Source organism: Phacochoerus africanus, chromosome 12 (genome assembly GCF_016906955.1).
Source record: "Phacochoerus africanus isolate WHEZ1 chromosome 12, ROS_Pafr_v1, whole genome shotgun sequence".
Taxonomy (NCBI): Eukaryota; Metazoa; Chordata; class Mammalia; order Artiodactyla; family Suidae; genus Phacochoerus; species Phacochoerus africanus.
The window spans coordinates 55,269,278-55,293,958 of NC_062555.1; the positions used below are offsets into that span (position 1 = coordinate 55,269,278).

A 24,681-nucleotide genomic window follows, 5' to 3' on the forward strand; every position below is an offset into this window, starting at 1 on the left:
ACAAGACCATGGAGCAGGACAAGCATTTTTCCCCCTACATCTTTGGAAGCATGATAAAAAGTAAATTGGTTACAGAAGTCAAAGTGTGAAGAATGAAGTCAAAGTGGAAATGAAATTAATTTTTGGATGAGGATATCATCTGAACATGTCTATACTTGAATTAATCATATTATCTCCAAAACCTAGAGATGATATTCAAAATAAATCTCAATTTAGAATACACAAGGATAAATGAATCACAGAGGATACAGATATTTAATCATAAATAACATCTCCCTTAGATAATTTATAGAAAGTATTTATAAAGGTCCATTAATAGTGATTCAATTTTCACAAATTATGGTCTGTTTTCTTCATATCATAGAAATTATAACATGAAGAGATATTCATGTACCATAATCACAGCTTTTAGATAAATGTATAACTAAAATAAACATATAAGTGGACATACTTCTCTTATATATGCTAGTAATTTGTTTTTTCTCCTAAAAGTTCACATTGACCTCTCTAATTTAAATAATATGTCCAGGAGTTCCCATTGTGGCTCAGCAGGTTAAAAACACAACTAGCAATGAGGATGCAAGTTTGATCCATGGCCTCATTCAGTGGGTTAAGGGTCCAGCATTGCCATGAGCTGTGGTATAGGTGGCAGATGTGGCTTGCTATGGCTGTGATATAGGCCAGCAGCTGTGGCTCCGATCCAACCCCTAGCCTAGGAACCTCCATATGCTGCGGGAGCAGCCCTTTAATAAAGGGCAAAAAACAAAACCAAAAAAAAAAAAGAAAATCAAGATGTCCAAATTCTTCCTTCAATCACACTTATACCAGGATCTGTATATTCTGAGGTTGGGTTTTTATTACTATGATTGTACATTAGTATTATTCCTTTATATATTTCCTTTTGCTATTTTATTTAAGTAATATATTTATTTTATTGACTTGTGACCCTTTGGTGACACTGTGTCCCTGGCATTCGGGGTGTGATTTGAGTTGTCAAAATGTCATCTTCTTATCATTTTTAAAAGAATACTTGCTACCATTTTAAATAGTGTTTTTATATCTTCTACAATGTTTTTTCTAATAATTTTGAAGAGGAAACATTCTAGTTCTAAAATTTTTCTTCTGTTTGGAGCTATTTTCTTATCTTTCAAATATGTCTAAGTATCTTCATATTGTCTTATATCAACTGTTCACAAATAAGACCCCAGGGACAAACTTGGACACCACAGTAGCAGCAGTCTGCTAACGTAAATGCCTGACAATTCTGAGAATGTTTCCCACAGACTAAAGTTCTCTAAAACCACATGTTCACATGTAATACCTAAAACCTCAAGTGTAAATTTGTTACTCATTTTATTAACTGAAAATAACTTATCAAACCTCAGAAATAGCTAATTACTTATGTTTTGGGGAGCTTGCATGGGAAGATTCAAGATGTGTTTTTGCCAGCATGGGAGAAATAGTAACCACTGAAAAAGAGATGGAAAGAGTTTCTGCCATGTTTTTCCTGTGGGCAAAGTGATTAATCCACAAACTCTGGCAAGGAAATTAGAAAAGAACTGATACTTTGTCCTTTTCATATATATATATATATATATATATATTTTTTTTTTTTTTTACTAGAGAGCTAAAACATGCTAGCAATGACACTGCTGCAGAGGTACAATTTCTTATCTTTCAACTCAGACCATCTGACTGTCACATTCTCTATCGCTGCCAGAGCCAGCACCTCCTCGTGTGTTCCTATGAAGGCATTCTCAGGGTAATTTATTATGTTCCTAGTCTACTGCCAAACTGTGACATTTCTGCCTCCACATCATTGCTGAATCTGTCTTCACTTGGCCCCATTAGAAATTCTCTACAATTGTGGTGGTTTATTCTCCCTTTAATGTCATAATTTTCTATCTAACCTCTCCCTGTGTATTTGAAAATAATGAGCTCCTTAACTTCCTTTCACTGAAGAGTTGACATTTGAGCAGAAATTTAAAGAAGATGAGGGAGTTTTCCAAGAAGATATCTGGACTTCAAGTCCAGAAAGAGGAAACAGCCAATGCCAAAGCTGGAGGGTGGGTGCACTCCAGGCTTGTGCGTGGAAGAGCAAAGAGGCCAGTATCACTGTGGCAGAGTGAGAGAGGCAGGGAGCAGTACAGTGTGAGGTCTGAGAGTAAAGAGGGGCTGGGAAGTAAAGACTCCCCTGCTCAAGATTCCTTTCCACCTCCTCACTGGGAAATCAGGGATCAAGACAGAGATCTAGAAACAGAGACACAAAGATAAAGACAGAGGTATACAAAGATATACAAACATATATGTGTATATGCATATGGTAATTGCTTTAGTTAGAATCATACTGAAATTCAACAAAATTTTAATGTGCTGTGGTAGAAATAGATGCAAAAGACAGGGTCCTGCTCTTAAAAGATTTACAGTTAAAAATATGATTATAATTAAAAATGTAAACAATAACTTTTAAAGAGACACATGCACCCACATGTTCATTGCAGCACTATTCACAATAGCCAGGACATGGAAACAACCCAAATGTCCATCAACAGATGATTGGATTTGGAAGATGTGGTATTTATACACAATGGAATACTACTCAGCCATAAAAAAGAATGACATAATGCCATTTGCAGCAACATGGATGGAACTAGAGACTCTCATCCTGAGTGAAATGAGCCAGAAAGACAAAGACAAATACCATATGATATCACTTATAACTGGAATCTAATATCCAGCACAAATGAACATCTCCACAGAAAAGAAAATCATGGACTTGGAGAATAGACTTGTGGCTGCCTGACTGGAGAGGGAGGGAGTGGGAGGGATTGGGAGCTTAGAGTTATCAAATACAACTTAGAATAGATTTACAAGGAGATCCTGCTGAGCAGCATTGAGAACTATGTCTAGATACTCATATTGCAACAGAACAAAGGGTAGGGGAAAAAATGTATACATGTAAGGATAACTTGATCCCCTTGCTGTACAGTGGGAAAAAAATAAATTAAAAAAAAAAAAAGAAAATTGACAGAACACTGTAAATCAGCTGTAATGAGAAAATAAATAAAATCATGATATATATATTAAAAAAAAGAATGGAAAAAAATAACTTTTAAGAGGTATGAAAAGCCATCATCAATAATATAATATAAGGAAAGATATGTTACTCTATGAAGAGTGTCTGAAAAATATTCATTCATTTAAAAAGCAATTTGTTGAACACCCACTACGAGCCAGGCACTATGCCAGGTATTGAAATAGAGGAGTGAACTTAAATTCTAGTGGAGGGAAACAGAAAAATTTTAAATAAATATACATAAGAAATGAAGATAATAAAACTCATATAAAGTAATAAATTCCATGCAATTGGAAGTACTACGAGGACTAGGGTAGTCTGCAGTTTAAGATAGGATCAGGAATTCCCATTGTGGCTTAGCAGAAACGAAACAGACTGGTATTCATGAGGATGCAGGTTCGATCCCTGGCCCCTCTCAGCAGTTTAGGGATCCACCATTGCCGTGAGCTGGGGTGCAGGTGGCAGACGCAGCTTGGATCTGGTGTTGCTGCGGCTGTGACTGTGGCATAGACCAGAGGCTACAGCTCCAATTCAAACCCTAGCCTGAGAACCTCCACCTGCCACGGGTGCAGCCCTAAAAAAAGATAAAAAATAAATAAATAAAATAAAATAAGCAGGAGTACCTGACAGGTTTAAAAAGAAATTTCTGGCTACTGTCTTGAGAAGAGACTACAGACGACAAGAATGGGAAACAGGGAGGCTTGTTAGAAGGTTCTTGCAATAATTTAATGCTCAATGATGATGCCTCAGATCAGGGTGACAACAGTGGCAGGGGTATGAAATGGATGGATCTGGTTACGTTTTTAGGGTAGAACCAACAGGATTTCATGATGAACTTGATATGTGATATAAGAGATAAAAGGAAGCCAAGGACAAGCCCAAGATGTTTGTGTTGAGCAACTGGCAAGATGGAGTTGCAACCGACTGGTAGGGGCATTCTGCTGGAAGGTGGAGAGGGAAGAAGAGCGGAGGAATGAGAGGATGAATGGGGCTGCACAGAACTCCAGGGCTTTTTCCACCACTGCTTCTAGTCTTCTAACCTACCCTACAGAAGAGAACAAGTGACCTGGTATCACACTCTTCCACCCACCTTGAAGGAGATAGTCCAACTCTCTGAAGTCTTTTCATTTCAGTTTTTAGCCAATATTCCTGAACTCCTCTAGCTATTTATGGATTAAGAGTCTCTATTTCCATACTCTTTCAGCCATCTCAGCATGAAACAACTATCCCCAGGATACTGTTTTCTCAGAAGTGCTGCCATGCGCACGAATAACGACTTTCCTTCCGATTTCCCTTTTCTCTTTCGCTCTGGTTACAATCCAAATGTATCTAAATGACACTGAGTTAAGACATAGTCTAGATGGGTTAAAAAACTGTCTTAAGGATAGAAATGTAAGCGTTGAGGAGAAATTTCCCTACAAAATTTCCTAGATAACTGAGATTTGAGAAACACTGGCCAAGTTGTAAAACATGGAACTTTGTGCCCTATGTTTGTCAAAAGAGAAGTGACTATACCTCAGAACTGAATGGCTACCATTTTCCCTACAAAGCACCAGAGCTCCTTGGAGAAAAGGCTGATCCAGGGCTGTAGCAGAGAAAGTACTTTCTGTTGCACTAGAAAGTAAGTAAGCACTCAAAAAAATGATGAAGTCATATCAAAGCATGCAGGAGCCAGCTTGAAGAGGCTCCCACTGGCCAATTCTGGGTTAATCTGAGTATCAAAATAAATAATAAGAACAGATTAAAAGCTTGGCTGCTTCCACTATATTCTTATGGTCTCATTCTCATTCTCAACTCTCTCTCTGTTTTTGTTTCCTGCCCTTTGAGATCTATGCATGGAAGCAAGAAGCTCCTGGTTCTTCTCTGCTTCTGGATGATGCATGTGCTCTACACTGGAGAAAAGTCCAAGTTTTTGTTTTAGACTTTGCGATGATGATAGAAAAAACAGTCTTTTAACTAAGTTAGGTTCCGTGCCACTGAAACCTGATAGGATTATTTATTAGATTTGACAGATAAAATTTCTATTTTTTAGGTAAAACAATTGAATATCAGAAACTTAACAACATGGCCCATCTGAGGTTATAGGTGTTTTACATCAAACTCCTTAGAGCCAAACCTCAAGCTATTTTAAATCAGTTCCCCATGTTATGCTTTGTGCCTTTTATTTATTTGGAAGCCTAATGAGGAAGGGGTAGGACATGAGCCTCCCTGATGACCCTGTTTAATTCCGCCTGAATCTCACATCCACACACTATCAGAGGGACCGTCAGAGATAGAAGAGAATGCTGGACCAGGAGACCAGAGACTAGATTCTATTCCTAGCTTTCTCATCACCTAGCAGAGGAAAGTTGGAGGAGTTGCAACTTCCCTCAGGCTCTCTTCTTTGCAAAACAGAGACTGAATCAAAACTAAGGTGTGTCTGATGTCCCTTCCAGTTCTAATCTTTTGCAGCTCCTTTTTTACAGGGTAGTAGGGTGGGGAGGAAAACACCCTGAAAATAAGTACCATATTTATACATGTATTGGTGCCCTTTATAGAAAAGCACATCCATCAATCAAACAGATAACCAAGATTAAAGGGAGAAATTCACTTTGTTAGCTGAAACTGGTGGTTTAGTCAAGCTGAAAACAAATTTCTAGACCTCATATTTCTTAAAATGTTTTACTAATCCATGAAATGTCATTTTTATGTGATTTAGCAAGAAAATATACTTTAGTTGATATTTTAGAGCTCTTTTTCCTTTCTTTTATAAATTACATAAAAGTTTTTTAGGTGATAATGAAGACTAATCATTTGTTCACAAATGTATGGACTTCAAATCATGAGTCTCTTTTGAGAATCTGTAAAAAAATGTTTTAAATGCTTCGGCTCTCTGCTACCCAATTATAACAATGCTAAATTTAGTCAGATTTTGGTTTGTCCTTATCTGCACAATGATGATAATCTCTAATTTGGTCTTTCCAATATAAGCATTGTTATGAAATCGTCGGTAGTCTAAGATTGCTTAGAAAAGGCAAAAATAACCTTAATTCTTGCAAATCTGTACAACAATATGCAGCATAAAAGAAGAGGCTCATTGCATAACAACTCAGTAGAACAGTGAATATCCTCAAAGTGTCCTTCCATGGAGTTACCAGCCCGAAAAACTCTACTTTATTCAAGAATACTTTTAAAAAAAACTGCGACCCCCAGTAAAATTTTTATGAGCAATTCTGGTACAGGTCATACAAGGAACAGAGAAAGTAGTAAGATATTTAACAGATATGTATAGGTTAAATTTACACCATCAAATAATTAGATCCTTTGGCTATATTATGCTTATTTCATCATTTTTATCACGTATTAGCAGAGGTCCTCTTTATAGCAAAAACTCTAGCCAAAAATCATAAACTTAATTTCTGCAAAACCCAAGAAAGCCAATGAGCTCTGGTCTAATGACCAAGTTTTTCTTCTTGTCAAGAATGTTCCATGCATGTACACCCATGTACCCAAACACACGCTATGTGGCCAAAGATTTTGTTATCAATTTCTGAGACACTATCTTCCATTCTCTCACCTGAAATAAAGTTATTTTACTTTCCAGACTCAATCAATAACATATTTTAATGTCCTTTCTTCCCCTCCACCTCAAGCTACATCTAAATCTTCATTAAGTCATTTGGCCCTTTCTGGCATGAGAGCATGAACACTAACTTATTTAAAACCAAGGTACACGGCATGAACTTGGGAGCTATGCATTAATATTTCAAGCAATTGCAGAAAGAATTTATGTTATGAAAGATGAAATAGGCAGGTAGTTAAGCATGAAGTCAACATGATGGTATATCCTGATGTTCCTGTTGGACAGAATTTGCTGTCTTCTGTTTTTATCCTCCCAGGCATAATAATAGAATTGTCAAGCAGAATGTTGTCTTTTATTCCTCTTAAATTTCCATTTCTCTCTCCTTTTCTCTGTACTTGATATCTTCACAGGTGTAGGTCCATCAGCTATCTTCCAAAATTGGACCCCAGTCAATGAAAGGGTTTCTAATAACTGCTTTGAACTTTTATCAGCCTAACATGTATTATTCTTTCAAATGTCTTTGTTTTCTGCTTCTGTTTAAGGGGCTTTAAAATTCTTCTATAGATTTTTAGGCCCATGCTCCTTATTATGACCACTTATAAGTATGAATCTTATAAATAAAAAATAAAGCAAAATTTGCTAACATCTAGGAATAAAATTAAAAAGTGTTTTAATGCCTAGCTATAGGCACTAAATAAAGCTGTATAAATAAGGACAATCATCCTGGTCTTCCACAATTAAGCAGATTATTTGGAGGCTATTTCAATAGTATGAAAGCCATTAAAGTAGGGTATAGTTCCAAACACATCCAAGTACAACCTCGTTCATTCATTTACTGCCTATTTACTGTGCTTCAACTATGGTGATGCTGTAGCACTTAGCTATGGCCCTGAGCTAAGTGCTGCAGATACAATATGAGCAAAATGGAAACAGGCCACTGCTTATAGAACTAGAGTCTGTGCAGGAGAGTGACCTTAAGCAAATAATTGCACTTTGGAATGTATAGTTATAAACTGAGAGAGGTGTTTTTAGAAAGATACCAGGATTCCACGAGAAGTCATTATAAGGATTTTGACTCATATTGGGGTCAAGGAAAGCCTTTCTGAAAAAGTGATATTTTAGTGGAAACCTAAAGGATGACTAGTTGTTAATTAGGCAAAAGAATTGATGAGATGGGAGTGGGGGAAAAGAAGAGAGGAGGATTCTTCAAAACTGAAGGAAAAGCATGTGAAAAGGTCCTATGATAAGAGGCATATTAGTTTCCTGTTGATGCTGTAATACAGCACAAATTCTGTGGCTTAAAAGAATGCAGATTTATTATCTTACAGTTCTGGAAGTAAGAAGTCCAAGATGGAGCTTATGGAACTAAAATCAAGGTTCCATCTAGAAACTCAAGGGGAGAGTCTGTTCCCTCGCCTTTTCCAGCTTCTCGGGCTGCCTGCATTCTTTGGCATAAGTGGCTCCTTCTTCATCAAAGCCAGTAACAGCCAGTCCATGATGCCATCTCTCTCTCTTTCTTCTGCTTCTCTTTTTCACTTAGGAAACTTGGGCCATTCTGACAATCCAGAATAATCTCCTAATCGTGGCATCCTTAATTGAACCACATCCGCCAAGTTCCTTTTTCCGCGTAAGGTAACATGTTCACAGGTTCCGGGGATTAGGACTGTGGATGTCTGTGGGGAGCTGTTATCACGCCTACCATGAGAGGGATTGTGCTTCACTTAAAAAGGGAAAGAAGGTCAGGGTAGGTAGGTAGGTAGGTAGAACGTGAGGAGAAAAGTTGTTTTGGATGAGGCTGGGGGTCTGGCAAGGACCACACTATACATAACACTGTAGACCCTGGCAAGTGTTTGATTTTATTGTAACAATGCTGAGAAGCTACAGAAGTGATGAGAGGTTAGATATGATGTTTTAAAATACCTTTCTGGCTACTGAGTAGAAAATATGTTTTAAAATAGCAGGAGTTCAGGAAAAAGATGATGGCATCAGTAACGACAGATATTCAGATGATTAAGATATTCAGATTACTGAGGTCATTTCAGGTCTTTCACTTCATAATTGTGACTTTGACTAGGTATCTGTCTGGTAGTTGAACAGGGAAAATTAAATGCTACAATGTACAACATGCCATTTATGCAGGAACAGTACCAAGCATGATAAACAGTCTTTGTATTATTATACTGCTTCTATTATTAATTACTGTGTATAATCCTATGCTAGTAAATTAGAAATTTAAGTAATATGGATAATTTTATGGATAAATAAAACATGATCATACCAAATAATTTCTATCTTAAGGAGAAATATAAAATGTGATTCAAGAAACAGAAAACCTGGGGAGTTCCCATTGTGGCACAGCAGAAACAAATCTGACTAGTATCCATGAGAATGTGGGTTCCATCTCTGGCTTCGCTCAGTGGGTTAAGAATTCAGTGTTGCCGTGAGCTGTGGTGTAGGTCACAGACATGGCTTGGATCCACACTGCTATGGCTATGGTGTAGGCCAGCAGGTGTAGCTCTAATTTGACCCCTAGCCTGGGAACTTCCATATGCTGCAGGTGAGGCCCTAAAAAGCAAAAAAAAAAAAAAAAAAAAAGAATTGGAAAACCTAGATAGAATCAAGTAAGAACACTTATGAATAGTGAGTCAAGAAAGATGATTAGAAAATGAGGTATTGCAGGGGGATAGGATCCAAATCATGTTGGGTCTTGAAGTCTAGCCTAAGGATTTTGGCTTTTACTGTAGGTAAATGGGAAACTTTTTCAGAGCTTTGAGAACTGCCATGGTCTAACTCTGGCATTCAAACTGATAGATATTTTGAAAACAGACAGCTGGTAGGGGGTACGCATGGAAGAAGGGAGGCCAGGAAGTGACAGTGGTTTAGGCTAGGGTGGTAGCTGTGAACTGGCCAGGAGGGGTCAGATCCTCGCTATGCTCTGAACGGTTTTCCAGTGGATGTGAGCAAAGGGAGGGGTCAAGGATGACTCTCTTGAGTAACCAGAAGGAGAGAGTTGCTAGCCTGGGAACTTCCATATGCCACAGGTGCGGCCCTAAAAAGCAGAACAAAACAAAACAATGGAGTTAAAGCTTTTGAGGCTATGTGAGATCACCAAGGGAGAAGAAAACGTAGATTAAGAAAAGCTACAAGGACTGGATCCTGAGACTCAAGTATTAAAAAGTTGGAAAGAAGATTAAGAATCAGCAAAGAGCCTTCGATGGAGCAGCTCATGAGGTAAGGGGAAAACCAAAAAGAATGTGGCACCCTGGAAAGTCGGCCTTTTCCTTCTCTCACATCTACTCATTCTTCAGATCTCAGTCAAGTGATATTTTATTCTCTAGACTTGTTAGGGGTCTCTCCTAGGTTCCTCCATAGCATCCTGTCCTTACAACTCTTCCTAGCTTTTGTCACATTACATTATAATTGCCTGTACTTACTCATCTCCTCTCCTAAACTGTAAGCTTCTTGAGAAGAGAAAGCAAGTTTGTCTCACAGAGTATTCCCAGATTAGCACAGCACTTAACACACAAGAACTGCTGAATATAAGTACTTCAATGGAACTAGCAGAGTTCGTATTTATTTTCTGGTTACAGACATGTTACTGGTGTGATCGGAAAAGTCTATGATTATGGCATTGTCCCACACTACTTTGTTTCCTTTTCTGTGGAACCATTTAGAATTTGTCAGCATTAACTATGTGGTGTGTCTCATGGTTCTGATCTAAGGAGAGGGGAAGAGGAAGAAAACCAAGATGTATATGTATATACCAAGCATGCCTTTCATATGTGAGCACACTCACCATTTAACGGAAGCATTTGTGATTTCTTACAAAATCGGGAGGAAAAGTACAAGGAGCTCCATTTTACAAGAGGAGACAAAGGTTAGTTTAGAAATGCCAGTCAACTTGTCTAAGGTCAATCAAGAGGAAAGAGCCAGGATTTACACACCTATAAAGCCCTTGTTTATACATCTATCATATAACTATATATAATATAGATAGAGGCATACAAACTTGCATACAGGTATAGATACATAAACAAGTAATATAGTATATTAAACATATATACATACATAGTAAAATAAAATGGCTGTTTTCAAAATGGAATTATAAAATTATGCTACTTACCGGAAAGTACAGAAGCAAAGACCCAAAAAGGATTGTTTCCAACAGGATAAGGCCTGAAGCCCTGATGCTCTAAAATCAAACAAACAAAAAAAATGAAAATGTCATTGTTAATGGACATGTCTAGGCATGGAAGAATTTTATATTATTGAGACAATGCCTGAAGCAGAACAGCATTCTTTGGGGTGGGGGGGCACATGGATAACTAGAACTGACTAGGATTTCAGACAGGTGAATTTAATTGAAACATGCGCTAAGACTGATTATAAAGGTGGGGATAGATTTAATGATACTGTCAATAGCTTCACGGAATTTTGTTGTCTAAAATTTGGATCACTGAATAGTCTGAGAACACTATTTACAAGTCCTTCCGGAGTTCCCGTCGTGGCGCAGTGGTTAACGAATCCGACTAGGAACCATGAGGTTGTGGGTTCGATCCCTGCCCTTGCAGGGTTAATGATCCGGCATTGCCGTGAGCTGTGGTGTAGGTCGCAGACATGACTCGGATCCTGCGTTGCTCTGGCTCTGGTGTAGGCTGGCAGCCACAGCTCCGATTCGACCCCTAGCCTGGGAACCTCCTTATGCCGCGGGAGTGGCCCAAGAAATGGCAAGAAGACAAAAAAAAAAAAAAAGAAGTCCTTCCTACTAGAAATTTACAGACACAGAAGATTTTGCTTATGTTTCTGAAATATTAGCCACAAGCGTATTTCTGAATACTATCCCTAAGCCATTTCACAAATACCCAAGCAATGGTTTCAGTGGATAAAATAAACATATGTACAAGATCTTGCCATCTCAATGGTACATCTCCACCATGTCAAAAATATATCCCCCAAAACTCAGTAACAAAATTTCACTACACAAATAATATAAATCACATTTAAAAACATCTTGTGAAATACTCAAATTATTCTTAAAATTCAAATGAGTAAGTTGATTTTCAAATAAATTTTCTGATTATTTAAAGCTTGCTAAGCACAAATATACTTGATAACCTTAAGATATTTTGTTAGACTCAAAATAGCATTATCTTCCCAAAGCAAAATTCTTAGAGTTATGACAAGAAATAAAAGACCAAATAAATAATAAATCTTATTTTTTAATAATGAATTTTACTTTGATAAGTTCAAATACCAATATAGAGTAATTACACTAAGAATACAAACACAGAACAGGTCATCCTAGAGAACCTGTGTTTTCACTCATTACAACATAAAATGTAGACACAAATTACACCTGGTATAAGTATGTTATCTTAACAGGAAAATAATTTCAAGAAGCTCAATTAACTTTGCAACAATAAAAACAAGCTGAAATGCTAAACCACAAGTCTATTACTTTTTTTTAAGGGCCACACCTGCAGCATATGGACGTTCCCACGCTAGGAGTCAAATCAGAGCTGCAGCTGCTGGCCTAAAGCCACAGCCAAAGCAACATGGGATCCGAGCCTCATCTGCAACATACACCACAGCTCACAGCAACACCGGATCCTTAACCCAATGAGCGAGGCCAGAGATTGAACCTACATCCTCATGGAAACTAGCTGGGTTCTTAACCCACCAAGCCACAATGGGAACTCCCACATTTTTTTTTTCTTTTAAGTGCAATGAACCAGACAGCCAGAGAAAATTCTAGTTACTTTTCAAAACACTGGTAGGACATTGCTAGACACAGAGGAATACTTTATGTAATCCCTCAAAAGAACCCAGGGTTTTCATTAATCTAAGAATTTGGGAATGAAGAAACAAGTTTAGTCAGTGAACAGGCTTGATTATTTGAGTAGCTTCCCACTCTTGGTCATTATTTTAGCTAGCAGATGCTCTTAGTGAAAAGAAAACTTCTATCAGCAAGACCTTAAATGGGTTTTAGCTGGTAGAATTTCCCAGAGAGCAAACTACATTCATAACTGATTATGAATACATGATAGTTTATTTTTTAAACTTTTTCAGAAATGTCACTAATTTAGAGTAATAGTCCAAAATACAATGCAAAAATTCTTGTAAAAAATCTGTGCAATTCAGTTTGAAAACGGGGAATATGAAAAGAAGCTGCAAAGCTTAATGGAAAAGACAAAAGTTTGCAGTTAATGTCATCTCATTCTGAATTATGAAACAACCACTTTAGTTAGGTGGCCTCACCTGTAAAATGGGTACCCTAACCTCTGCCTTATTAAATCTGACAGCTTTAATAAAACATGAAGTCTACAAAAATGGTTAGCATCTTGTCTGATATGTAATAAGTGAGTATGCATTTCTCAAGGTAGAAAACAGCAATAGAATCACGAATTTGAAAACTACAGAAGTATATGTAAGTAGCATGAATATTTTTTTAAAGATTGGGATCTAAAATGACCCCAGAGGAGCCAAAAGCCTGACGGTAGGAAACAGAGTAATTCTTTTTTTAGAGCTATTAGGTTCTTACTGTGTTTCAGCCGTCAATACTACATAATAACAGTTGTAGCTGTGCATGCTTTCACATATTCTCAGACCAAATAACCTGCCTCCTTTTCATCTGGATGTGTTGAGCAATCTCAAATACTTCATTGCCTTCCTCCTGGTTGGGCAGAGGAATTAATGATTTCAAATTATAAACTGGAACTCTGACAAGCAGTTCCATAACCAAAGGAAAGGCCTGTTCAAAACACGTCCTTTTTCTTTCAAAATAGTCTTGGGCTGAGTTGGATTCACGGCCTCACAGAAGGAGCAGGTTACCTAATAGGTGGGACTTCAGGGACAAAGAAGAAATCCCATGTCCCTGAACACTTCCTCATGGCCTTATTGGTACTAGAAGTTCTTCTAACTGGAACAAAGCATTTTATTTTGTACTTGGTGCTAACACTTACAAGTGCTGTATGTAATACACTGACTCTAAGTTCAACGTGAAGAATAGGAATCTCTCCCTTGGAGTCTAAGGGATAGGATGAGGAAGGAGAGAGAAGGGGTTGAAAAACAAAGATCGATGGAAAAGATAATGAGCAAAATAACAGAGGCCAAGAAAAAATTTCATCTCCTTCACAGTTTTGCCTGAGATAGAAATGGCGGTATGGAAATCTTTTTAACTGGAGCTGCTAACTAGAAAACTCCTGAAATACTTTCTTAAAAGATGATCAACAATATACAGAGGAGAGGAGGTCCCACCTAACTCCACTCCATCCCATGTTTCCCATTTCTTAAACTTTCAGTACTGACTTACGAAGATTTACAACGGTCAGATATCAAACCTGTAGACAAAAGGGAAGGGCTAATCTTACTACACCATTTTCATAAAACTATGTCTAAACCAATTTCTGAATTCCATAATCTTGGGAAGCCAAGTATAGAGGCACGAGATTTAGCAGAGTAGTGGCTGTCACAAGATTTGCCTAGGATGTGAGTACCAAAGGAAGCTAAGTCACTGGAGTAAGATGATAAGAATGCTGAAGTCTGAATGTTTTAAAAAACAATTAAAATAATCTGTCTTTATTTCCTTGATCCTATAGGGACTAATTACTTGATTTATATTTTTTAAACATTTTAACCTCTGGGGAAATTAATGTATATCTTGCTAAAGCAGTGAAGCTATTTTTGATCATAGCTGATTTTTTCAGCCTTGCAGCAATTACAATTTCTTTCTATTACAAAAGGAACCTCTGAGCATGAAGACATTTTTATACAGCTAGACCTCAGTATGGAAGAAAGCAAGAGAATTAGATTTTGAAAAGAATGAACCAGCATAGGTTTGGATGATAAACCAAGACTCTATAACTCTATATCATTTTTAAAAAGAATTAGCCATCCTGGCAGAAGGACGTTCTCACGAGCTCCACTTTTTCTTTTACTTCTTCTATGTCTGCAGAGTAAACCACGGAAAGAGAGATTACAAATGAAACCAGACAACCACTTGATGAAATAATTACTCAACAATGAATTGGAAGCAAGACATGAAAGGTGATCCTGAAAAGAACCCTGACAATAAGAGGTACGAGGATACTGTTTTCAGTAATTTTACTTACAGTTATAAAAATGGATGAGAACAGACTCATCCAGTTTGACAGACCACATGCAGTCAATCAGTTTGTCTTAAAATACGTGAAGAAACACGGAAAAAACAATCAGATTTAGAAAAAAAAAATCTATCAAGGAATAATAGATCAAAATGTGGCTGGTTAAAATCAACAGTAGTTTTTCAGAGAATTCTCAGCAATAAAAAAAGGTATAAAAAAGCAGAAAAGCAGAAGAGGAGTTCTCTTGTGGTGCAGCAGGTTACAGAGCTGGCATTGTCACTGCTGTGACTTGGGTTGCTGCTGTGGTGCACGTTTGATCCCTAGCCTGGGAACTTGCATTTGCCATGGGCATGGCCAAAAAAACCCAAAAAACAAAATAAATAAAGGCGGAAGAGTATGGTTGACATAGAGATTCCCAAAGTGAAACACAGTGATTCAGAGAATGATAAATCCATGGAATAAAACACATGGGCTTTGTCTCCAGATGGTTTGGAATCTCAGCATTGGCTGCTTACTGGAGGGTGAGTACTGGCAAGTTGCCTGACCTTCTGAGCTTCACTTTCTTCATTTATCAAATGGGTATAATGACGCCCACCTTGAAGAACTGTTGTAAAGACTAGCAATGATGCTGCCTGTCACAGAGCAGGCTCTCAGGAAACGTTAGTTAGTGCATCATCAATCTTTCACAGACAGACAGATGAGGTGGGGTCAACATATTGAAGCTCACTCAACACCCTGAGTTGTCAACAAAACAAGGTCCTGTCATCCACAGCTGCTGATTCTCAAGTGAGGACAATTTCCTCTGCACATTCAATCTGACCCTCAGTCACCTTCTTACCCAAAGGAACAGGACTGAATGCAATACTATGGCAACAAAAATATGTAGTATTACTAGTGTATTTAAGAATAAACTACAACTAAGGAATTGGGTTCAGATATTATTTTTAAAAGTTGCTAGTTGATTTAAAATTCCCAATAATTTTATGGAAAATATTAAAACAAATTGTCACGCTGCCCTGATTAGGAATGCTTTTTGACTTCTAAGACGTCACGAGAAAGCCCGTTTTTGTATTATATGGTAATGTGCAGTGGTGCTGTTAGACCTTCTAAATTCGGAGTAAGGTATAGAGTTTCATATTATTTAAAACACTACTGCACACTAAATAAAGAGAAAGGTCAATGATATTTTATGTATGTGAAAGAAGAAATAACCAGTCATTCATTACTAATTACAGTTCACCATTTATTGCCAGGCAGAGACGTCTCCAGGTTGCTTTTGCAGGATTTACATGAGATATACACTTGTTCCCTGTGCTTTGTTTCAGATACTGTGGATAACTTAGAGGTGTTTCCCCAGTGTCTCATCTTTCAAGAGTTCAGTGCCTCATTTTATGACTCAAAGTTGCTGATTCTCACTGCTGCTGCAAAATAACTTAGACGCACGGGAAGGAACACTTAGAACACCTTTACTCAGCCATGCTCATCCCTGCTGCTTAGGTCTAAAGCAACTTCAAGACAAAGCACCTCCTATTAGACTTTGTCATCCCCCAACTCAGGCTCCCCTAAGATGCCACTGGAATGCATTCCCAAAATATGGATGATCATGTCCCAATTTGTCCTCATTTTCCCCACAGCTTCTTTGCAAAACAGCTGCTACTTCTCTAATCTTTTTCAACTTCCAGTTCCCTTTTCCTCATTACTAATAAATAGAGTAACTAATATTTCACTACATAATGGAGATGAATTCTCTAAGTGTCAAAAAAAAAGCATACAGAGATGAATGGCACAGACTATTTTACCAAAAAATCCTGCCTTGAGAAGGATTACTTAAAGTGGCATGAAATTATTGAAACAAAAGCTGTCACTTGCTTAGTCTTCTATTACTGATTAAAAGCTGGTGAAAATAAATTAACATATTTTCAAGTAAAAAGTTGATCACCGAAAGAACAACCCCCCCCCCATGAATATGGGATGGAATGATAATAATATATCAAGTACTTTAAAATTTGACATTAATGAGACAAAATACTTCGGTTACTTTTTCAAATATCAATCTTTGTTACACTGAGGTAAACTCAAATATCATCTAGTCTGACATCAATCATTTTTTAAAAACATAAGCATATTTTATATACATAGAAATTTAAGAGACTTGACAAATGATTCCTCAGTGTTATCTGATTGCTAAGTAGACAGATCTAAGCAATCTTTCTTTATCATGTGAACTTTCTAATCTTGGAATTTTTTAAAAAATTTGTTGTGTTGAAAATTGTGTTCTGCAAGTTAACTATTCTAAAATACTACTGCTCACTCTGCAGTACTACTGCAATAGAGCCCATCAGATGTATGCTAGACAACATGAGCTCTCCTCAGGCTTCTTAAACAGGAAAAAAAAAAATGTGACAACTGTTACAAAAATGCTCTGAATGGTTAAGCTTGTCTTTAACACATTGTCTGTCTTCTACAGCATGTGTAGAAGTGCATGGAATGACTAGACAAAGTGTAAAATGAAGAGACATTTCAGACTCTCTGATATTTGGAGAGAGTCTAAACATTCTAGGACTGGTTTATGTCCCTTATTTTATACCCCACACTAACGCAGAAGGTTTCAGTTCTGACAAGGCATTTACAAAATTTCACATAAAGAAATTATGATGAGCATTTCAGTGACTAAACCAACAGATGATCTAATGAGGTATAAGAGATGCCCCCAATTTGCAAGTAGAGTAAGCAGTTCAGAAATTTAAAATAGCAGTATTATATCTGTCAGGCAAAAAGAAAGGTATATTATGAAAGGTTGTAGGAAAACAACTGCTACTTAGATGCAAAGATCATGGAGATAGGAATTCAAAATTCAATGTCTAAAACAGTTCTAGATTAGATGGAGTGAATTGGAATTAGATTTTCCTCAAATTTAGGAACATTAAGAACAACTGTTAAATGGATATTATGAAATTCAGCTACATGGAGTGCATCTTTTTTTTATTTAGTCATTTTATTTTTATTATTATTATTTTTTAATAGTTATTTCCCCAATTTTTTTCCTACTGTACAGCATGGTGACCCAGTTACACATACATGTACACATTCTATTTTCACACATTATCATGCTCCATCATAAGTGGCTAGACAGAGTTCCAAGTGCTACACAGTAGGATCTTATTGCTAATCCATTCTAAAGGCAATAGTTTGCATCTATTAACCTCAAGCTCCCCAACCACTCCACTCCCTCCCCCTCCCCCTGGAGTGCATCATTTTTAAATGTATTTAGCAAAAGACAAAATGAAAAAAAAGGGAGTTATATATTAACTAACACTCTATTTACTTTTTTTTTTTTTTGGTCTTTTTGCCTTTTCTAGGGCCGCTCTCGTGGCATATGGAGGTTCCCAGGCTAGGAGTCGAATTGGAACTGTAGCAACCAGCATATGCCAGAGCCACAGCAACGCAGGATCCAAGCTGCATCTGCAATTTACACCACAGCTCAAGGCAAAGCTGGATCCTTAACCCACCGAGCAAGGCCAGGGATCGAACCTGCAACCTCATGGTTCCTAGTCAGATTCATTAACCACTATGCCATGATGGGAATGCCTCTATTTACATTTTGATTGTCAATTCTAACCCCTTGTTTTACTAAATTCTACTGTTTCAGTTAGTTTTAATGTTTATTAGCAAATCATTACATGTTTGCAATTAATTATCTTGATATTTTAGCTTTATATTTTATGAACATGTTTCAGGAAATATTTTCAAATAATAAATTCATGAGTTTCAATCAGAAATAAATGCTAACCCTTCAATACAGAATTCAAAAGGTCACACTGGGGGTTGTTTTAATTAGCCTCCTTTCTTCTCTGTGTTGGATCCTATTTAGTTATTCTTTGCCTTAAAATGTATTATACAAATACATTAGGATTAGACTGACTCAAAAAGATACAAAAGAAATAATTAAGTACAAGCAGAAATTTGAAAGTAGAGAATTACTGAAAAGTTAAAACAGTGTTATAAAATCAAAAATTAGGAGTTCCCATTGTAGCACAGTGGAAACAAATCTGACTAGTAACCATGAGGTTGCAGGTTCGATCCTTGCCCTCACTCAGTGGGTTAAGCATTTGGTGTTGCTGTGAGCTGTGGTGTAGGTCGCAGATGTGGCTTGGATCTGGTGTTGCTGTGGCTGTGGCGTAGGCTGGCAGCTGTAGCTCTGATTAGACCCCTAGCCTGGGAACCTCCATATGTCCTGAGTGCGGCTCTAAAAAAAAGCAAAACCCCCATTAGAAAAAATTTAATAATGTAACAGATTTTTAAAAAGCAATTATGTTTAACCTCATCAAAAGCTGAACTATTACTAAAGCAGTTTTCTAGGGAGTTCCCTGGTGGCCTAGAGATTAAGAATTTGGCATTGTCACAGCTGTAGCTCAGGTTCAATCCTTGGTCTGGGAACTTCCACTTGCCTTGGGCATGGCCAAAAATTTTAAAAAAGCAGTTTTATGAAAGTAACTGATACTTGAAGCTTTTTAAAGTAATGATTCCAAATCAGTATCTTCAGTCTAAACCTTTTTCTGGAGCTCTAGACCCATATTTTCACTTGGCTATAAAACAGTTCTACCTGAATGACACAATTTTTCCCATTTTCCAGTCTGCTTTTCTCTTCATGTTTCCCATCCTGGTTAATGGTAATCAATTACCATTAGGGAATTACCAGTAGGTAATCAATTACCTATTTAGTAGTAAAACTATCTAAAAACATACATCTAGAGGCTAGAAATAAAAGTGGTTTATGAAATATTTATGGCTTTACTTTTGGGAATTTTCCAGAACCCCCTCCAAATTTTGTTAACCAAATGTCTTACTAAGTAAATGAATAAGTAGTCAAACAAATGGTTAAACTGAAAAGCAGCATAAATGCAGATCCCCATTAAAGTGGAGAGGAATTCACTTTTTTGTTGTCTTTTTGTCTTTTTTAGGCCAACACCCTCAGAATATGCAAGTTCCCAGGCTAGAGGTCAAATTGGAGCTTCAGCTGCCCATCTACACCATAGCCACAGCCACGTCAATCCGAGCCTTATCTGTGACCTATGCCATAGGTTGTGGCAATGCCGGATCCTCAGCCCACTGAGCAAGGGATGGAATCTGCATTCTCATGGATACTAGTTGGGTTCTTAACCCACTGAGCCAAAATGGGAACACCAGATGTTCTTCACTTTTAATCCATGGGCTCCTCCACAACTTAGAGGAGGTCGGAGGAAGAAAGGAGGGAAGGAGAAGAAAGCGTCTGTTTCCATTTGGTTTACCATACTGCCAATTCTTGGGTTGCGGGGTAAAATGGGTGGGGCGAATGGGCTGGTGGAGGCAGAGGGGGCTCAAGCATAGAGGGGGGGCACTATCCTGTCAGCTTTCAAACAGGCGTCTTCCCCTGAATTCACTGCACTCTCTTGCCTTCATCTCCTTCACTTCAGACAACCAATACCTTCATGTCACCCTTTCTATCACCTCAGCCAGGCCTATGCTCTTCAAGGAAGGCATATATTTCAAGAGAATTCCCTACTCCTCCTAATCCCCAGTTTCTACTGGCTTCCACGCCTTAATCTTACCTACCCTTTATAAATAAAAGGGATACGACACATGCCAATTAGGGTGGTAGTGATTAATAACAGTTTAATGGTTGCTCCTCCAGGTATGATTAGAAGACAAAATAGCCAACACTTAAAAGCTAAAGGCAAAGATCTTGCACTCTGAAAGTTAAGAGAGTGAGGCTGCCAACACAGTGAACCTGCTGGTGCCAGCAAACATCACTGCCCATGACTGTTTCTTCTGAGATTGCTCCTATATGGAAAACCAAGGTGTCTACATTCAATGAGAAACTGGAAGGCAGAGGGTCCTTTTAAGAATAAAAGGGGACCCACCCCATCAACCGTACCTTCTGTTGAAGATTTTAAGAAGCCATTCATATTTCGAAAATGTCTTTCTTCCCAGTCGTGCATTTAAATTTCATCAAAAATAAGTCTATCTCACCGTAACTACCACATGTCTGTGCCTCAGAAAAACCCCTGAGCCTTTGTTGAGGGCATGCTAAGTGAGTAGGTTTGCTTCCCTTTATTCTTTCTTTCTTTGAAGCAGAAGTTTGTATAACAAGGAAGGTGCCTCTGAACTCCAGCTTTCATTATGTGACAGGTTTCATGCCATGCTGAGTAGGTGGGACTTCAAGCTCCCTTCCACCCCCACGAATATACTCCACTTACTATAGTTTTCTCTTTGTTTCTTTTATGGTCACATTTTAAAGACCATGAAAGATATATACATGCATAAATTCTGGGAACGAAATCGCCCATTCAGAGGAAAGGGAAGTAAATCCAGAACCACTGTACTGGGTAAAACGGGGACCTGGAAGTGTACCTAGCATTGTTAATTTCTTCATTCAGTGGCATTTCTCCCCATCGGACACCTCTGACATCAACTAAGTGTTGATAATAAAGCTGATAGTAAGTAGCAACAATGACAGTGACAATAACGATGACAGTCAAGTTTTTATGCCAGCCATTATCCAAAGCACTTTATGTTAATTAACTCTCACAAAAACATTTAATTCCCTTGACAAACAGTACATACTATTATTATCCCCACTTTATAAGTGAGGAGGTTAAGGTTTAGAGAGGCTAAAATACTTGCCCAAGGAAGTTGACAGAAGTGACATTACACAATGGTCTCGCTCAGCCTTGCCCCTCTCACTTTCACAATCCAACTTTTAAAGCTGCCATTTAAAATAGCATCTGGATAGCAGCTCCTGAAGGAACCTTTACTAACCTCCCACTGAAATAGAAAGACACATGTGAAATACAAAATCACAGCCCTGCTGTGAACAGGAAATTCAAAGCAGAAACACAAATGAGAAAAAGTACTCATTCTCACAAGTAACCAGGAATTGCAAATTAAAAATGATATATTTTCCATTAGATTGAAAAAGTTTAAAAGACTGATAATATCAATTACTGGTTAGAATGGCAGAAAATGGGCACTTTCAAGCTGATAGAAATACAAGTTGATAGAGCCTTTGATTAAGCAGTTCTGAAGGGTCTATCATAATTTTAAAGGTCTATACTTGATTATACCTGCAACTCCACACCTCCTTTATCCTTAAGGATTACTTGCGTGTTTGCACAAAAATATATGCACAAGAAAGTTTACCAAAGCACTTCTGCTTTAATATCTAGTGAAAAAGTTGAAACAATTGGGATACCTATCAAAAACAGAGAATACATAAACTATGGTTCATTGATAATACATACTACATACGACTTTTTAGAAATCATTTTTTTATTTAAGTAATAATCAACTAAAAATCCTAAACGCCAAAAAAGGAAGGAAAAAAGAAAGAAGAGGAAGGATGAGTGAAAGAGTAGGTAAAAAAGGATGAAATATAACCAAGTTAGAGTCTCTTTACTAGAGACTTAGCCAAAAGCTTTAAGAGGAGGGGTATTCAAAAATCATCTCTAAGATCTGGCATGTAGTAATAAGTTTTTATACTGGGGGGGGGGGGAGGAAGCAAGATAATGAAAACATAAAGGGAAAAAATGGAAAAAGTAAAGTCCAGAGAAAAAAGGAGCAAACAAAAATTTTACCACATAAAGAAAAAATTCACAATGCCAATACCTCTCAGAGAGAAATTTAAGGTAAGAAAGCATGGGGGCAGGGAGGGACATTTAATATCAATCACAGTTATCCTGTTCTTGCAAGCTATAACCACCAAAAACCTGAACATGGTGAGAGTCCCAGACCTGGCTTCCTCTTCTGCCTGTCCAGCCCCCCAGCCCCCATGCTCACTATGCCTCTGCCAACCTGGACGCTCTCCTCCTCAGGGCTGTCAGAGCTCATCCTGCTCCCTCACCCTGACCTGTTTCCACCTCCTTCCCTAACCCTCACCTAGCTCACTTCAATTCAGTTCTCAGGTCTTCTTTTCACTGACTTTTCACACGATCAAGCGTTTTTAAAATGTCTCCTCTGAAATACACTAGGGGATAGACAGAGGAGTTTCAGAGAACTACCCAAACCAGGTGAGCTGCCATGTCTGTGCTCATACCACAGAGTGCCTGCATGAATAGCATACTTACCACAACTGAAATTAATGTTGAAAGAAACATTCGCAAGCATCACTCCCTAACAGAAAGAATACCATAAACGAATTGCCACATCTTGATGGTGAGGCAGGGATGCTTTTTAAGCAGGCACACAATAAGTATGCCTGATAGCAACTTCGGGATTTTACACCACCCCGGAATTGTCTATTAAATACCATGCGGTAAGAAAATGAAATAAGAACTGTAAAGAATAGAACTGAGACAACACTGTGATCTTACACAAAGTTGCCCCAAGGAAGTAATCTGAGTCACACAAGATTTAGTTATGAACGTGTTTCATAGACAGCATCATTTGTACTGGGAGAAAATTAGGGACAATCCATATGCACAAAAATATACAAATGGTAAAATGAATTATATTATACTCTATAGTATAATAATATGTGATAAAATTCAAGGTTGGGGCATATTTAATGAAAGAAAAGTATAAGACTATAATTTACATATATGAAAATAATTTTATAGAGAATATTTTAAAAACTAAATAGTAGACTTATAGGTAATTTTTACATTATTACTTAAAATTCCCAGTATTTCCCAAACTCTTTAAAATATATTCATGTTGCTTTTACAACACAAAGCAATTTAAAATTCTACTCTTACAAAAAGACTGAAAACATTAAAGTTATAAAAAGATAACTTCTAACACTGTAAATCAACTATATTCCAACATAAAAGTTAAATTAAAAAAAAAGATACCTTCTAAAACTGCTACGATTAAAGAAACTGATAATACCAAACATGCAGTGGATTTAGAGCACGGGGAATTTCCATACATTGCTAATGGCAATATAAAATGGGAATTTAAAAACTGTACAACCACTTTGGAAGGTGGTTTGGCAGCATCTTATAAAAGTTAAAAATACATCTGCCCTGTGACCAAGCAATTCTACTCATAGGTAAAAGAAAAACATTAGATCACAAAAAGACTTATAAGAATGTTCACAGCAACTTTAGATATAATAATCAAAAAGAGGAACAACCCAAATATCCATCCAACAGGAAAATAAATTATAACAATATGCTCACAATGAAATACCACTCAGAAACAGAAAAGTGTTGATCAACATGGCCAAGGTGAGTCTTAAAAACTATATTAAAGCCAGAAAGAAAAGAGAACACATTGCGAGATTCCATTTCTCGGGAGTTCTAGGACAGGAAAACTAGTCTGCAGTGTTAGAAATCTGAACTGTAGTCATTTCTGGTTTAAAGGTGGAGAGAGGAGTGGGGAATCCCCTGGGAAAGGGCAAGAAAGAACTCTCTGGGGCTAATGGAAACTTCTATTATCTTGATAAAGGTGTAGATTACATGAGTGTATACATTGGTCAAACCCAATGCACTATATAATTAAGATTAATGCATTTCACTCTATGTAAATTGTGCCTTCATAATAAATAAATAACAAAAGATTTGAAACATGCACTGAGGTGGCTGCAGATAAAAAAAAATCAATAGATCTTTTAATACCCCTTAAATATCATGATATTGGTGCTACCAGTTTGCAAGACCTACACACAAAGGGTCGCCTAGCAGAAAAACCAATAGTACACAATTTTCTGGTATTTCTACCATCTGTACCTTCAATCTGTCTATTCTGTCAATCTACAGGTAAGCCAATGACATTTCTATGCTTCCCATTCGTTTACTTCTATCTGATCACTATGCAAAGATGGAAGACAGCCCTAAAAGAAAGGGAGCAAGAAACTGACAGGAAGACATTCAGAGTTCTCTACCCACACTCCAAGTAAGACTAGGAACATCACACACAGGGGGATAATTAAATATGTAAGCTCTACAATCTTTAAGACTGAG

General features: G+C 37.4%; 1 protein-coding gene across 1 annotated transcript in view; it reads right to left on the reverse strand.

Annotated features, from left to right (window-relative positions):
- GPR158 (G protein-coupled receptor 158) overlaps positions 1-24,681 on the reverse strand; it is a 331,761-nt gene that overhangs the window by 84,935 nt on the left and 222,145 nt on the right. Inside the window, exon 5 of the mRNA XM_047755079.1 lies at positions 10,762-10,830. Within this exon, the coding sequence (XP_047611035.1) occupies positions 10,762-10,830 (69 nt within the window). The remainder of the gene's footprint in view (positions 1-10,761; positions 10,831-24,681) is intronic.